The sequence below is a fragment of the Zea mays genome, chromosome 6 (genome assembly GCF_902167145.1).
Source record: "Zea mays cultivar B73 chromosome 6, Zm-B73-REFERENCE-NAM-5.0, whole genome shotgun sequence".
NCBI classification, from domain to species: Eukaryota; Viridiplantae; Streptophyta; class Magnoliopsida; order Poales; family Poaceae; genus Zea; species Zea mays.
In genome coordinates, this window is record NC_050101.1 from 138,173,435 (window position 1) to 138,190,924 (window position 17,490).

The 17,490-nt window shown below is 41.2% G+C and overlaps 2 protein-coding genes, 1 non-coding gene and 1 pseudogene across 3 annotated transcripts; 2 read left to right on the plus strand and 2 right to left on the minus strand.

Moving 5' to 3' along the window:
- LOC103630067 (mediator of RNA polymerase II transcription subunit 28-like) overlaps window positions 1-1,422 on the minus strand; it is a 65,629-nt pseudogene extending 64,207 nt beyond the window's left edge.
- Window positions 1,423-2,483: 1,061 nt separating this feature from the next.
- Window positions 2,484-5,398, plus strand: LOC100194344 (60S ribosomal protein L18-like). Its single transcript, NM_001139380.1, has 5 exons — window positions 2,484-2,564; window positions 2,648-2,737; window positions 3,060-3,188; window positions 3,404-3,586; window positions 5,011-5,398. Exons 1-5 carry the CDS (start codon window positions 2,562-2,564, stop codon window positions 5,167-5,169), a joined length of 564 nt encoding a protein of 187 aa, NP_001132852.1. The 5' UTR covers window positions 2,484-2,561; the 3' UTR covers window positions 5,170-5,398.
- On the plus strand, window positions 3,829-3,904 carry LOC111589643 (small nucleolar RNA snoR53Y). Its single transcript, XR_004850995.1, has one exon. It is a non-coding gene; the product is annotated as a small nucleolar RNA snoR53Y (small nucleolar RNA).
- Window positions 5,399-6,182: 784 nt separating the features above from the next.
- On the minus strand, window positions 6,183-10,888 carry LOC103630068 (probable ethylene response sensor 2). Its single transcript, XM_008651158.4, has 6 exons — window positions 10,364-10,888; window positions 9,284-10,256; window positions 8,029-8,397; window positions 7,678-7,944; window positions 6,953-7,080; window positions 6,183-6,857 (listed from the first exon to the last, which is right to left on the minus strand). Exons 2-6 carry the CDS (start codon window positions 10,187-10,189, stop codon window positions 6,638-6,640), a joined length of 1,890 nt encoding a protein of 629 aa, XP_008649380.1. The 5' UTR covers window positions 10,190-10,256; window positions 10,364-10,888; the 3' UTR covers window positions 6,183-6,637.
- Between the last annotated feature and the right edge of the window lie 6,602 nt (window positions 10,889-17,490).

A 17,490-nucleotide genomic window follows, 5' to 3' on the forward strand; every position in this document is an offset into this window, starting at 1 on the left:
TCTGCGCAGGGGCGGACGGTCCGCGGCCTGGCGCAAGGCTAAGGTTTCCTGCCTGACGGCTGGATGGTCCGCGCCCTGGGGCCGGACGGTCCGCGCGTGCGCAGGGGTGGCGGAAGATCGCCGGCGGCGCCTGGATCTCGCTCCTAGGAGGGACCCCGTCGGGGAGGAGAGATCCTAGGAGTTGTCTAGGCTCGGGCAGGCCGACCTAGACTCCTCTAATCGACGTAGAGTCGAAGAGAAGCGGAGAATTTAGGGATTGAGAGGCTAAACTAGAACTAGACTAGAACTATTCCTAAGAATAAATATAAATTGTATTGATTGAAGGTTCGATTGATGATTATAAATCGGCCGTATACCTCTGTATTTATAGAGGAGGGGGGCTGGACACGTTACAAACAAACTCCCCGAGCTAATCCCGCGAATTTCGCTAACAAACACGGCAAGAAACTCGGAACCCTAATCTGTTCTGCGCGCGCGGACCGTCCGGCCCATAGACGCGGACTGTCCGGACCGCGGACCGTCCGGCCCTAGGACCGAACCGTCCGCTAGCTCTTTTTGGTGCCCAACAGTGATTAAAGTTAGCTATTCCTAAGGAATAAGGATAGCACCAACAAAAAATGATTAGTTGGGCTCATTGAATCACGTGAAATGTCCATCCTACTACAAATGAGAAGATGAGTCAATCCTCCATACTATCCCCACTTTAGTTTAACCGACCCACCCTACTGCACTCCTAACCATAGGAACATGAAGCGAAACATACCTTCCGAAGCATCTCTTCTGCATTTGGTTGATCCTCACGCTGCAGGCTGATGAAATAAGACTGGAGCTTCTTCGCAGCCTCCATGAAATCCCTCGCGTGCCTTTCAACATCAACCGTGCAACTCAGTAGAAACCGCGACACTTAAATATCCTGTTTGGTAGGACCGAATGTCAAAGTGCAATTTTACTTATCTAATAACCATTGTGCACAATTTAAGTCCGCATATAAAAAATGATACAAGATTCGTTCTCCTCAGTCTCAGGACCTAATCAACTAATCGCTATGCATTTGCCTGGGAACAAGAAAGATGCAAAATATCCCTCTAGAAAGAGGAAGGCCCCGTCATCCATCTCGGATTCTCGTAGGCAAAACAACGCACACCTGGCGCGCGACGGCGCCGTGGACCGAACGAGCACCACGAGGCTTGGCTAGTGCCGCAGCAGCGCAGAGCGAAGTAGAGAGGAAGAGAGGGAGGAAATGATGGGGGGTCGGCACTCCGTACTCTGGTGGGAGGACCGGAGGGAGCGGTCGACGGCCTGGAGCTCGCGCGCGGGCAGGCACGGCAGCAGGTCCGCGCGCCCGCCCTCCACGGGAGTCTGCTGCGCCGATGGCGGGGGCGGCGTCTGCGCTGGCGACTGCGTCGACGTAGGTTCAGCCATGCCGGAGAGGGTGAGTGTCCGACGGAGGTTTGGAAGGGCCTCCGATTGCTTTTGACAACCGTTGAATTTTTTTCTATGCAGTACTCCTTTTAATAGCTCTCAGCTTATTTATAGGTGGTATTATCCTTCTTACTCTAACGTCTTTTTAATTAGGAAAATTCCAAATTACTCTTAATGTTCGCATAAACCTCTAAACTAATTTTTAGAACACTTAAGAAGAATGGAGCGACTCCATCTTATTTTCTGGATGTTTGATTTTCAACAGAAAAAAGAGTGGAGCGGTTCCTAGAGTTTCCATATGAAAATTTAACATAAATAGTTAGAATATTCCCGCTCTATAAAAACGACCAGATGTGAGCGCTTTTCCGAATGCGAGCGCTCTGCTCCCTCTCATCCCCTCTATACTCATATGACTCTCTAACCAAACAAAGAACGAAGCGTCTTCACTCTATTCTACTTTTTAACCAAACAAAAAATGGAGGGACTTCACTCTACTTGCCAAATGCAGGATAAAACGATTGTATTCTCAAAAACTAGAATAGAATCGCTCCATTCTAGTTGACTCTCCAACCAAACACACCCTTACTCATCCACTCCTTTAAGTTGGTTCAATTTACTCCTTAACAAAATTTATTTTTTCTTCACGTAAAAAACAAGTTATTTGTTCAAATTTGTTGGTTAGTAGCTAATAGCATATTTTAGAGTAACTAAAAAAATATATTATGATTCTTTATAATCATTTTGATAGGTTAGAAATCTAATAAAATAATAACTTTAATGGTATAAAACTAAATATAAAATATTGATAAAAATTTCTAATATATTTTTCAAACATAAATTATGATATCCTTGAAATTCAACTTGTTATATTTATTGTGACATAACTAAACTTTAGTCAAAAGGAACCAAACAATATAATAGACCATAAAAGTCTATCTCCGTAGTCCATCAAGGCCCACGTATGACAGCCCAATAGCCCACTAATTCAAAACCCTAGCAGCACCACCCGTCTTCCTCTTCACCCACATTATAAAGATCCTCCACTTCGCACTTTCGCCGCCGCCTCTCTCCTTCCCGAGCAGGAGGCGGACAAGGTAAGCAGCAATCGCAGGAACCCTAGCGCCGCCGCACCCGCAGGAATGGTGAGCAGCCGTTCCATTCCTCGCAGCCCTTTCCAGATGGCTTCTGCGCTGTTTCCTGACGCGGATGTCGCGCTGTGTCATAGGGTATCGACCTCGTCGCCGGTGGGAGGAATAAGAAGACCAAGCGCACTGCGCCCAAGTCTGACGATGTCTACCTCAAGCTCCTCGTCAAGGTAAGCGGCGTCGTTATCTTCGATAGATCTGCCCGTGGTCGCGTGTTTGGTTCTGAAAATGCCGTGTGATCTGTAGTCCCATACTGTTATGCTAACAATTGCATCATTTTCGAGGATATTGCTTGTTGCGCCGGTGTAGTAATCCTGTAAGCTTCATCGGCCTGAAGCGACTTTGGAAGATAAAAAGAATTCATCTCTCTTTCATATAATAGATAGATGTGCAGTACCTTTGGGTTATCTGCTTGCCATGTATTAAAGGTGTCATGTCGTTCTACGTTTTTGTGTATCCCGCGATTTTGATTTGTGTTATGCTCGGGTGCAGCTCTACCGTTTCTTGGTCAGGAGGACCAAGAGCAATTTCAACGCTGTCATTCTCAAGAGGCTTTTCATGAGTAAAACCAACCGACCACCAATCTCCATGCGCCGCCTTGTCAAGTTTATGGAAGGAAAGGTATGCATCTGACAGCCACTCGAGAACAATCTGTTATTGCAAAATGAAATGTAACGTGCTTGTATTTTTTTTGTTCACGTGCTACTTTATTGTCAGATTAGTTGTGTATGTTAATAGTAGTGGATGAAAAATTGCTGACAAGCAAAATGGTTAGTCTAGCTGGTTTGCATTTGGCCATGGATATGGTGCTGAAATAGTGTCTTGTATGTTAACAGGAGAAGAACATTGCTGTCATTGTTGGCACAGTCACAGATGACAAAAGGATCCAGGAGGTTCCAGCAATGAAGGTTACTGCCCTGAGGTTCACGGAGACAGCAAGGGCCAGGATTGTCAATGCTGGTGGCGAGTGCCTCACATTTGACCAGCTTGCTCTTCGTGCTCCACTTGGCGAGAACACGGTATGCTTTGTTTTTTTTATGTTGAACGGTACAAGCTGTGTGAACATTAGTCTGCATTTTAAACTATTGTGTTTCTGAACAGAGTTAAGCCTTATGCTCCTAACAACAATTAAGTGTTGTGTAAGTTAACCATGCTATAGGCGCTGATTGTTTAGCGGGATACTTTTTAAGATTCCTTACAGAAGCAAGTATTTCAACTCTATTTTAATCTATTTCTACTGGTCATTTGGTCTTATTTTCTGGCTCCCAGTGATGGTCTATATTAACCATGCTAATACTGATGTCCTTTGACGAGTATAACAATGTGCTGAGGGAGCTGTCTGTTATTTTTTTTGACTCGTCTAGAACACTTCCATCTTCATAATTGTAATATCCTTTTTTTGCTACGAGTTGTATTTTGATCTTAGTCTTGTATGATTTTTGTGATGACAATCTTTCTACCCAGCTCATTTTCAGACTTCCCTAAGTGGGCTGTCATGATATGTGCTTTTCCATTGCATTTGAGCTCATTCAAGAATATTTTGGTATTATTTTTTCTTTCCGTGCTGTACTATTTTACCTGTGCATGTAGTTGGCTCAGTAAATAGACATACTCCTATCAATGATGATAGGATTTCTTATCCTATCTCGATTAGACTTTCCTTTGTTGGTTGTCTGGGATAAAAAAATTCCTTTCTATCTGAGCATGCATATGGTTTTTGTTCTGTTCATGATCTTTTTTACAAAGGTCGTGTAGCAGCTTATTCTTTTGAATGACATTTGCAATGATGATACTGTTTTTACCCAGCTCATTATGAGACTTCCCTCTGTGGGTTGTCATGATAAGTGCTATTCCTTTGTATCTGAGCGCATTCAAGAATTTTACTCATTTGCCGTCCACTATTTTCTTACCAAGCTGTGCAATTTTACCCATCTATTTAAGTCATTTGTACAACGGGCGTAGTCTGATTTGTTCTGCAATGATGATAAGATACTCTAATCCCAGCTCGATGAGACTTCCCTTTGTGGGCTGTCTGGGATCACAACGTTTCCTAGTATCTGAGCAAGCATATGTAGTTGTTATTTAGGGGGTGTTTGGTTACACCCCGCTAAAATTTAGCCCCTGTCCCATCGAATGTTTGAAACCCCGTTCCGGGTATTAAATGTAGTCGGATTATAAAACTAATTTGTCAGCTGAAGATTAAAAGACGAGACGAATCTAGTCCAGTTGGTTGGGTCTATATTTCATACTTTTATTTAAAAGTCAAACGCTTGAGCAACCAAACACCCCCTTAATCAGCACCTGTATAAAATCCCAGATATTAGTTGAGACTTTAGAAAGGCCGTTGTCATTATTCCATGTGAAATAATAAACCCTGTTCTGCAGTATTGTAGGTTTCCTTAAACTTGAACTAATGTTCTGGCTATGTTGCTACGTATTGCAGGTCCTCTTGAGGGGCCCCAAGAATGCCCGTGAGGCAGTGAGGCACTTTGGCAAGGCTCCTGGAGTGCCGCACAGCCACACCAAGCCGTATGTGCGCTCCAAGGGAAGGAAGTTCGAGAAGGCTCGTGGCAGGAGGAACAGCCGTGGATTCAAGGTTTAAAACAAATTGTGGCCCTCCGTGTTGCCATCAGCATAGTGCAACCGTTGTGTTTGATCAGTCGACAGTAATTAGTCATCACTCTGTACCGAGATTAGTAGCACAATTTGTTGTCCTGGTTTGAATTTTGGAAGATATTTGATGTCGTCTCCTTATTATCTACTCGTTACTGGTTGAGCACGAAGATTGTTTTGTGATACTCCTACATGATTTAAGACGGTTCCCGACGTTCCATGTATCATTTTTGTGGTAGCTCTGCTTGCAATCGTCCATTCCTGCGCAATTGTCAGCTAGAAAAGGCATTTTGAGTGGATTAAATCCCATAGTTAAAATTCTATGCAGCCAAACAAGGCAGGTGGGTTGGGTGTAAAATTTAGTGGCATGGATCGGGTCGAAATTGAATTTAAATTTTATTACGGCCCGTTTGGATAATATCACCGTTTGGATCATTGAAATTGAATTCCATTCTAATAATAATAATTTAGACATATATCAATTAAGCTAATTCAGTTTTATACAAAATATATTTATATATTATTATTAGCAAGATGCTATAATTTTACTATAGAGAAGAAGTAAGACGAAGGGTGTCACGTAAATTACAGAGTAGAAACAAATTCTACTACTGTATAAAATCATTTCCCATCCCCTAGTCCATGAATTTGAGATAGACTAATATCTGAACTTTGGAAAGTGGTGGAATATTAAATTCCAAACTAAATAAGTTACTTTATTAAGTGAATTTCAATTCCTCTAAAATGAAGGATCTAAAATGAAGGAATCCAAACGTCCCGTAAGATAAATTGTGGGAAAATTTATTAACATATATAGATTGATGCAAATCCAACTACATTCAAATATATAAACTGTTGCAAATACAACTACAGTTAAAATTCACGCTTTGCTTACATTCTTCCAAAATGAAATCATGTCATCTGTCATGAAACCACACCAATGTTTTCATGTTTTACGGGTTGTTCGTTTCGAATTAAATTAAAGAACTGTTACACCTGCAATTCAATTCATAGAGACAAAAATACTATACTGTTGCAATTTATGTAGACAAAAAAAATACTGTACAAACAGTAGAAGCCTTATAAGTAGTCATCAGCATTTCATTTGCCTCGTGTACAGATCAGCTTCTTTCTGCTTCTCTCTACCAAGACTATACTAGTACAACACTAGAAAACCCTAAATGACGTCTAACAAACACGCCACTCATCTCACAACTTATAATTTCTTAAAACACCGCACCGCTCTCCCTGCGCTGTTAATTCCCTAGTAGAGGCGTCCCGCTATTTTGGATTCGCCCGATCGCACTCGCACCTGCTTGCCTAGAGCGCGACGGCTCTGCAAAAAAAAAAAAAAAAAAAAAACGGGGAGAGCAATCTCTACACACAGCATCCTTAACCCCGTGAATCCACCTTCAAATCATGATATCACAAGATCAGGCTCCTCCTGCAGTTCCTTGTCATATCATCGACTGGTAACAACGCGGAAGAATCGCCATGTCGCCGTTGATTATTGATGATACATCTGGATCTGCATTTCCATGTTTTGGCTGGACAGGAGGCACCATCCTCCGGAGATTTGCATCAGATAGTCCTAGCTTCACAAAGAACGTTGCGGTACAGCCCTTCCCTACGCCTTCGCTTTCCAGCCAGATGTTCCCTTGCATAAGGGCAACAAATCTGAGAGAGCATATATGCACACTCTACATTAGCGTCCAAGATGAAATTCTCTCGAGACAAAATTCATTCAGGAAAAAAAAACTTTACTGGTATACCTTCTGGAAAGGGCCAGACCCAATCCGTTGCCACTACGCAATTTGTTTGTAGCATTTTGCTGGTGTGCAAATCTTGTGAAGGTGTGAGGCATATCTTGTGGGCTGATTCCACAGCCGGTGTCTTTTACCTGCAGCATTATTTGGCATCAGATTTGCTGTAGATATTGTGCAATGTATATATAATAGGCAGATCAATGTTGTGGTGTGCTTAGCCAATGGAATTCCTGCAGACTAGCAAATAATAACCCTTCTTTTTTTTGAAACGAAGACGGCAACCTAAACTCATCTGGAAAATCTCTCATAAGTTAAGGTCTTCCTTTCTAAATAAAACTGTCCATCTAGATGAACGGCCAGTTCCTCCTCAAATATGAAAATTATAGTATGGCTACATGCCTGGACAAGCATACCTAAACCTATAATATAATATCAAGGACTACCAATCAACTCCAAATAGGCTCCTTTTTTTAATTCAAGGTACTGCGTTGCACATTATGGATAATAGACGGCTAATTTGTACGACATGGAACACAACTAACAAGGCTGTAATATAGGCATTCGACCACTGCAGTACTGCACTAGCTATCTGGGCATAACAAACAGTAGTTATAAATCTACTGGCGATTACTTCAACCTATGAGCACACACATTGATAGGCAGCTCAGTCTACTTTAGAAGATTAAGGAATTAAACCAATGTGGCAATGCAGTGAGTGCTCATTAACTAACCTGCACAGCCAAGTAAAAAGACCCATCGGAGAGAACTGGATGCAAGTCAAGAGCGTATGGGTCCCTCAGAGAATCCGGCCTAGCGATAGATGCTGAAACTGAAATATGACCCTCCTTTGTAAACTTAACGGAGTTCCCAGCAACATTTAGTATTATCTGCATCAACCTCTTCCGATCACCAATTGCGCAGGTGGGCAATTCTGGAGCCAAATGAACCATTACCGATAGCCTTTTTAATGCAGCTACTGGTTTAATTAAATCAACCACCTACAAGATGAATAAGTCAAACCAATTTCCCTTGTGGTTGTGGATAACATAATAGTGAATAGTAAAGCATAAAAGTGCACTTACATCTGTAAAGGTGGCATGTAGATTAAAAGGTGCAATTTCCAGCTCAAGGCTGCCGTCTCCAAGCTTGGATATATCCAAAACATCATTTGAAAGAGTTTCTAGAAGATCGCTACTCTTCAGTATAGTCTCAATCATCACCCGCTGTTCTGCAGTAAGTTTTGTTTCTAACAGGAGGGATGATAAAGAAATGATTGCCCGCATAGGAGTCCGCATTTCATGATTCATGACAGCAAGAAAATCATTCCGAGCACATATAGCCATTTCTGCCTCTCGGCGTGCTGCGTCCAGAGCAATATTCTGCTCCAATAGCAGATCACGGGCTTGCATGGACTCTTCCAAAATGGCAGCATGGGACAGTGCAACTGCCACCTAAATGAGAGAATGGGCTCGTTTAGCAATGATATTTATGATGAATTAAGGATATAAGACAACACAAACAGTGCAAAATACTTCATGGGAAGTCTCATCTATGTGCTATGTGAGGACAGACAAGCTCAGTATCAGCAAGAATTGCTCATTGTAAGTGCAGAGAGAGGACATGCTTCCATTGTGAGGGTGATCATTTTTCTTAATGTGTGGTGTTTAAATTGCTTCTTCACTATTAATACATGCCTGGCAAATTTCTTGTCTATGGATTTTCCCCAAAAAATAAAGAGAGGACATGCACACAAACAAAATGAGAAAAAAGAGAGCATTCATTTCTAGAAGGCCCACCAAGGTAAATACTTGTAAAACCAATAGGAGACATGTTACATCCCCAAATAGAGTTAATCATCTTAACACAGTTTATGACAGCAGTTAGCTGATTATGCAAGAAATACTTCTTTAATCACAATAAAATAACGTCGTTTAAAGCAAGTTAGCAACTGAAGTCATACACAATTCACACTCCACTGCAAACTGAAAAGTGCTGAAAGGCTATTAAAGAGCATCTGGGGATATAAAAAATGTTCTAAAAATATCTAATTAAGATACAAAATAAATAATTTTAAAAAAAATTGGCACAGAACTAAAATGGTTCAAGAGCTAGAGTTTTGAACTCCAATCTTTTTCCTTTCCATAGAGGGCGAACCAGAATTAAGCTCCAACCTTCGACTGATGTTCTCTTATGTGGATTTATGTTTCTTTAGACCATATGATTTATAGTGGTAAGGCACACTAGTACTAATGCAAGAGTGTACTAGACAACCATACCAGATATAAATGGAATGCATATAAGAATGCAGTTTAAGACAGAAATAGAATTGATAACTACCTGGTCAGCAACAACTTCAACAAGCTCCAGTTCATGGGGTCGCCATTTTCGTGCACTGTCTGGAGGAAGCATCAAAACCAACACTGCAAAGGCTTTTGCAGATAGCTCGGGCCAACCATTTATTTGAAAATTTGTAAGCTGCAGCAGCGGAACACGGACAGCAACAACCTCTGGTGGGACGTACTTGCTTTTCTGAGCCTTTACTGAAGCTAATGGGGAAGTATGTGGTATTCTCTCAGCACGATTACTATTAAAAATGGTAGCTACAATCGGAAGATTGATAGGAACAACTGATCCAAGCGGAGCATTGGTATGGAGTGCATGTGAGAGCTGAAGGGTTGTTCCAGAGCGTGATGGCATCCACACAGCACACTCTGCTAAACCAAGAGTTCTTCTCATTTCAACAAGTGTAGTTCTCAGAATAGTATGCCTGTCAAGTGTGCTTCTTATCTCGTGCGTGAGCATGTGCACATGTCTTCCCGTCTCCTCTTGTGTCCTTATTATCCCCATCTCCCTATCAAGCTCCTCGGCCTTCGCTTTCAGGAACCTCTCCCTCAATTTCACGCTCAGCAGATCAGGGATTATATGAACAAGCATCAGAGCTGTTATGCATGACACAACGGCTGTCGCCACTTTTGCCACTGTCAGCACCACAGCTATGGTCTTGGTATGCGTAGTGAAAGTCCACATGTTTATAAGGTGGGTTGCCCCACACAGAACGATGAACGCACCAAACTGTATGAGTACCCATCGGTAGGGGAAGAAAGCTGACTTCTGAACAAAGTATATCAGCTCCAAAGGGATCGAGAAGTATGCAAGTGCGATAAAGAAGTCAGATATGTACTGGTACTTCATTAAGAGATCATCGGCCTGCCAAAGTGGCTCAATACAATCGCATCCATCCATCCGCAAAGAGGTAAAGCAGTAATCAAGACGCTGCAGTTCTTGAAAGAAGCAAGCACTAAAATGCCACCTGCGAGAACATATGACCATATATACTCAGATTTACTTGAACTTCTCTGAAACTAGGGACGGCTTGAAGTGAAATTACCAAGGCTTACAAAAAAAAAGCTTAATAACCTGTATGTAAGAAAACTAGACGGGACTACGCGTTGGAGGTTGGAGAAGCCCGAGCCGAGCTCGAGCTCGAGTTCGTGCAGGGAGAAGAAATCCGGTCCAAGAACAGAGTGGAATGCAAGAAAGGCGGCAACTTTTACCCCTCCAATCGAAAGAAAACCCCCACCTCCTCCTCAATAGCACCAAAACCAGCGCCGGAATCAAGAACCGCTCGGCGCTACAAACCACCAGAAAAACGGCGTGCTTTCGCCGCAAATCGAGGCAAGACCCTGGTGCTCCGCTGCAGCAGCTGCGATTCGAGGGAGTGGGGACTCCGAGTTGGATCGGCGTGGAGCAGCAGATGAGAACCGGAGTGGGAAGAAATGCGACAACTTGGTGGCTGCAAGTCAAATGACTAAGAAAAAAGGGCGTCCTTTTGGTGGTGATGGTGGGATGTGAAACCCGGACGAGAAACTCCGCCGCTAATCATCTTTTGTTTAGAGATGATCGTATAATATGCGGATTCTATTTTGCTCTCTTCCAACCAAGTTGCGGTTGTATAAGTGCAACATCGAGGATATGTTTTGTAACAATATTTCTCGATGTAGTCGTCATGACAACCTTATAGTTTTGGTCAGCTTTAAAGATACTATAATTTTAAAAATTATTGTTTAAATATAACGTTATAAACCATAGTATTTAGAAAAATAAATTATAGTTTTAAAAATTATTTTGATAGCTTAAAGATTAGATAATATAATAACTTTATTAATACAAAACTAAATGTGAAACAATGATAAATAATTATAACATATTTTTTCTAACATAAGTTATGATGTCCAAGGTTGCCTTGAAATTCAACTTATACGTAGAGAAGCAAAAGACAAATCTTCTCTAATAAGATTTGTCTTTTTTGTTTCTCCACGTAAAAGTTGAATTTTAAATACATATTTTGTTGAGGTTATAATAATTTATGTGAGAAAAATATATTAAGAATTATTATTATTTTACATTTAGTTTTGTATCATTAAATTTATTATCTTATCTGATCTTTAAACTATCAAAATAAATATAAAGAATCATAATATATTTTTCTAGCCTAAGTTATGACATTAGCTACTGATCAATAAATTTTAAACTAAAAACTTAATTTATACATAAAATAAAAAGTAAAATTTTGTTAAGGAGTAGATTGAACCAATCGAAATAGTGGAGGGGTAAATAAAAAAATAGTTTTAAAAGTTTATATAAACATTGTTCATACGTGGAGTCAGTAATTTAGACTTTTTTCATAAAAAACTATTGGGGAAGCAATGGGTTCCTCCTCACTGAAGCTCAAAGATTACGGTGATACAACATAAGATTATCTCTAGCAGATTACCGATTCACATTAACTATTTCAAATTCTACTATATAAACGGTGTAGTTTATAGTACAAAACAATGTTTTGGGTGATTATATGCATGAACCGAAGATAATCTACATATGTTCAACTAGTCTAGTGCCTAGTCGCTACCATAAATGGTAAATTAATTAATAATTGAAAAAGTGGGGCGTATATAAGAAATATTTACTTGTGTTGACAGATTTTAGAGAATAAACATGCTTAAGTTTGTAGACGGAGGTAAAATTACTTTCACTTATATATCTATATAAGCTAAAAATGTTATTGTAGATATTTTTTGCTAATGTTTTTCTTTTCGTTCTATTTTCATTATTCTTCATTTTATAAATACTAGGTTGTGCCCGTGCGTTGCCACGAGGCGGGAGAGCGTGGGGAGCGACGTCTAGACTACAAATATAGTTTTTGTTTATTTCGAACAACTCCAAGAGACTAGGTATATAGTTTTGTAAAGGTAAATTTAGCTAATATTAAAAGAAAATTGTATCCAATAGACTCTGTAAACGACTCTTCAAATTTAGTGGCTCTCTATTTTTCCATCTCCGCTCTCCAATTTTGGATAGCCTGCTTCACTCTCTATTCAGTCCGTAAGTTTACCGAGTCTGTTGGATTAGCCTACATTTTTTTCTCTAAAATCTATTTTAGAGAGTAGCAAAATCAGTAAATTTGGCTAGTCTTTTTAGCTAATCTCTTGGAGTTGCTCTAATATACATGTGGTCTAGTGGTTAGCAGAGGGTTGTGGGTTTGAGTGCTCATTCTGCACTATTTCTGCGAGCGCTGGGTGTGGAGAGGGTGAAGCTGTGGTAGCACCAGATGCCCACATTAGGTACTTAATAAAGTAGTTTAGATTTTCCCTAACTTTTTGGATACTCAAGCACAAATCATTTGATAAGTTCTTCTTCAAAAAAAGGTATGGAAATGGAGCCTATATTTCTATATAATCCGAAGACCTATAGTTTAAAGACTGCGAATCTATAAGATCGTGTCTCAATAGGTTACTTATACGGTTATCTAAAACATTAATTTATAATATAGATTATATTGTTCGTGAAGTGGAGTTTGAAATAGAAGATAAAATAAGAGATAAGATAAGTAAACTGTTAGAGATAGTCTAATACACAATCTAAAAGAACTCTATACTGGTTTATTTATTTAATCACATGACGTAGACTAAATTTTGGAGAACTCCTTTTTAATTTTCATCTCCAGCCTTACCGGTGAAGATACCATCTGCCGTGGGGAATAAAACAATTATGGAATATATTGTTTTAGTGGGTGGATTAGGGCAATCCTCGGTGACAGCGACAGGGGGACTGGATGCACTGCACCTGCTTTTAATGTACGGGAAATGAGCAGAGCTGATGAGATCTGACGTTTGAGAACTGGACCTTTTGAAGTTTAGGTTGTTCCTAACATAAGATTGTTTAGATATCCGTAGTAGACTGTGTGAAATAAAAGATTTGCGCTGTAAATTATATTATTTATATATTAAAATTTGAAATATGAAATAAGATAGGTGATAAGATAGAGAAGTTATTGGCGACAACTTTATATACTTCTCTATCTTAAAGAGAATATTCTCTCTTGTATACATGTAATCATATTCTTTAAATTTTATCTAAATATAGATGATACTACTTCATACACGTAGAGACTCTATTATCCTTTTTATCTATTTTATAATTTAGACAATAGATTAAATAAAACTAATATATATATATATATATATATATATATTGTATACTATAAACAATGTGCTTCTAATAACTAGAGTAAGCATATGTCAGACGGTGCAATTCGGTCGACCCGGACCAGGTCCGGTCTGCTATAAAAACACCTCCACGCCGTCGTGGATTAGGTTTTAGCGGCGGTGGCGGTTCCCTCAGGCGTGCGAGCGGCGCCGATCCTGGGGCCAGCAGCGGTGCTGCCTCGAGGCGGTCGACCGACGGCGGCGCTCCACCAGGAAGGAGCGACGATGACGCTCCCGAGGCGAGCAGACAAGCGGTGACGGCGCTCTCGAAGCAAACGGGCGGCGGCGACACACTCTAGGCCCGGTGGCAACATCGATTGCGCGAGGTGCGGTAGGCGTCGGCAGCGGCGGCGGTGGCCACGAGGGACGCGGGTCGCTCGGGTGGTTGTGCAAGGCGCGATCGTCTCTGGCGATGTTAGCCACGCGAGGCGTGGGTGGCTCTGGCGTCATTCGACGACCAACTCCTCCGATCAGGTGGCTTGGGCGGCGTCCTTTGATGTAGCGGCCTCGGGATCGTCCTCCGACGATGAACTATCACATCCATGTTTATGTCATCGATGATTATGTTTCATGCATGCTACTTACATTATTTATGTATTCCAGTGATGATTTTTACGACGATAAATACGATTTTATGTTGCCATAAAACTGTCCCTAATTTCCGCGGGGGCTGTTAGTTGAACCGATATTAGGTTTTTATCAATTATGGTGTATGTATTTATACGACTTTGTATATGAATTTATGCTCTGCGTGAACCATGTCATCTTATTTTTTTGCACGCGTGCACTGGAAACTCCAATGATCTTTGTATATAAATACAAATTTTTGTTTCCATGTAAGCTAATCTATATCCTTTCATCGTACATTTTCATCATCCTAATTTTGTGCGCACGCAACATGTAACATATTTTTACGCAGTGTATCGAATTACATAAATATATACACCATGTAGTATAATTAGTATCAATATATATCATAAACTGATCCTGACGAGCCTAGCTACATGGCTCTTGGTGCGATCCTATATTTTTGGAGGAAATCAAGCATTTAAAAATAGAAACTATCACATATCTCTTTCTTAAATTTACGCGCATGCAGTGAAACATGTTTGACTCATGTATGTCTTCCTATTTTTTTTGCCTGCACAGACGTGGGGTGGAGGGCGTACCTGACAACCTTGCTTGGCGTGTGGGTGCATTGGACGCGCCGGGCTAGACTAGGTTACATAGGTGGTCGGAGAAAGCCCAGAGCTCCTTATATATATATATATATATATATATATATATATATATATATATATATATATATATATATATATATATATATATATATATTGAGAGTATGATAAATACGTATAAAAACTATAACAAAATATATCTTTAATATAGTTTTCGCTAGATATCTCTGTTAGAGAAATAAGATATAGTGAAGAATTTTTTAGATGACTTAAAAAACAGAAGAAATCTCTGAAAGCAGCCACGTGCAAAGTCCTTTTGTTTTTTTCGTGTGACCCATTGCCCATGTGTGTACGCGTCTCAAAGCCTCAAACCATCATTTTTCGTGCACGACGGTCAATGTTGTTGTACTCCACGTCGTCACTGAATCCAAGAGCCGCATCAGGGCGCAGTGTGCACTGTTTTTCACACGTAGGGACACGTTCTCTCAAAATTGCCTTTACTGGGAAAGCTGAATATAAAGTTTGCTACTATTACTGGGAGTATGTAATAGTGGTGGAGCCGAATCTGGAAATTTGCATCAATCGATTTTTTTACTATGAAGCATAGACAAAAACGACTCTTGGTCAGCGGCGGAGAATGTCCAAAAATATTGTTGTTGATGCAACGACAAATAAAAATTCACAACACAATTTAAAGCAATTTATAGATACAAAATAAGTGATGAATGTGTTAAAATACTTTATTTAAGAGTGATGAGGACATCAGTCCTATACATATAATGCATGCACCGATAACACGAGCACGTGCACGATAGCTAAATCTCTAGATTCGTTCTAATCTAGTCAATTGTATTTGAGAGCTTACGTTTAGTATCATGAATGTTTTGATGATTAGGAACCTTAGAAAGTACCAATAATAACTTGAAAAAGGCCAAGGTGTCAAGCGGAGAAGCTAGGGCACCCACAACAAGAGGGAGTCCAAGTCCAACTAGACTGCGATCCCACCTCTGGTTTCAGGACCAGCTCACACTGAAACAGACGCCCATGACATATACGAACTCTATTTTTTTTTATAAACAGACTATGTTTTAGTCGTTCTTTATATTGATATAAAACTAAGTAGATAAGATTTCCAACCCAACTGGTCTCAACATAAAATTCCATTGGAGTCAACGGGAATCGTCGAAACAAGTCAGAGTCTAGATTCTGTTTCGATACCGCGACACTGTCTTTTGGGCTGTTGGTCCGTGTATCGCGTTGGAGCCCATTAGGGACGCGTCGTGGGATCTTACACGTCCAAAACCCTATATGATCAGCATTCATCGCCACCATTTGGGTTGGGTTTGCTTAGTTTCATTGTCATCGAATATGTCACCATTCATCGGTTTGTGAGACCCCACCTCGTGATCAATACTAGTTTTGATTACGTTCTTCCTTGTGTTCTTGATTGCGCTTGCAAGGATAAGCCTTCTTGGCGGGGTCATTCGTGTGTCATAGATGATAACCAATGGAGCAGTGGTGTAGTGATTGCGAGGAGCCATTCACTGGAGCCTTGGATCATTAACATTGAGATATCCACCTAATCAAGTTATCATACCTCTCGGAAGATCGGACCTCATCCTCTATCAAGTGGTATCAAGATTCAGATTGGTATAATCGTGTGCCTTTAGATTCATTTTACTCCATCCCATAGTCCACAAAAAGCAAAAAAATCAGGCTTTTCCTGTCCTACAACCATCGCCTTAGCCTTTGCACAATTCAGTTTAAGTGTACGTAGTTCTGAGTTTGTGTCCTAGATTGAGTTTGGTTGCTGGTTTAGATTTGTTTTGGTTTAGTTTTGATTCTTTCCATTTGAAAGGGAATTAGGCTTACACCTAGTTCCTAAATAATTTTGGTGGTTGAATTGCCCAACACAAATAATTGGACTAACTAGTTTGCCCAAGTGTATAGATTATACAGGTGTAAAAGGTTCACACTCAGCCAATAAAAAGACCAAGTTTTGGATTCAACAAAGGAGCAAAGGGGCAACCGAAGGCACCCCTGGTCTGGCGCACCGGACTGTCCGGTGCGCCACCGGACATGTCCGGTGTACCAGGGGACTCAGACTCAAACTCCCCACCTTCGGGAATTCCCAGGGTCGACTCGGCTATAATTCACCGGACTGTCCGGTGTACACCGGACAGTGTCCGGTGCGTCAAGGGAGGTCGGCCTCAGGAACTCGCCAGCTTCGGGAAACTCCAACGGCTAGTCCACTATAATTCACCGGACTGTCCGGTGTGCACCGGACTGTCCGGTGCGACTCCGGAGCAACGACTATCTCCACGCCAACGGCTCTCTGCGGTGCAATAAATGCGCGCGCAGCGCGCGCAGGAGTCAGAATCGCCCATGCTGGCACACCGGACAGCAAACAGTACCTGTCCGGTGTGCACCGGACACCCAGGCGGGCCCACAAGTCAGAAGCTCCAACGGTCAGAATCCAACGGCAGTGATGACGTGGCGGGGGGCACCGGACTGTCCGGTGCGCCATCGAACAGACAGCCCAGCCAACGGCCACTTTTGGTGGTTGGGGCTATAAATACCCCAACCACCCCACCATTCATTGCATCCAAGTTTTCCACTTCCCAACTACTACAAGAGCTCTAGCATTCAATTCTAGACACACCAAAGAGATCAAATCCTCTCCAATTCCACACAAAGCCCTAGCGACTAGTGAGAGTGATTTGCCGTGTTCATTTGAGCTCTTGCGCTTGGATTGCTTCTTTTCTTTCTCACTTGTTCTTGTGATCAAAACTCCATTGTAATCAAGGCAAGAGGCACCAAT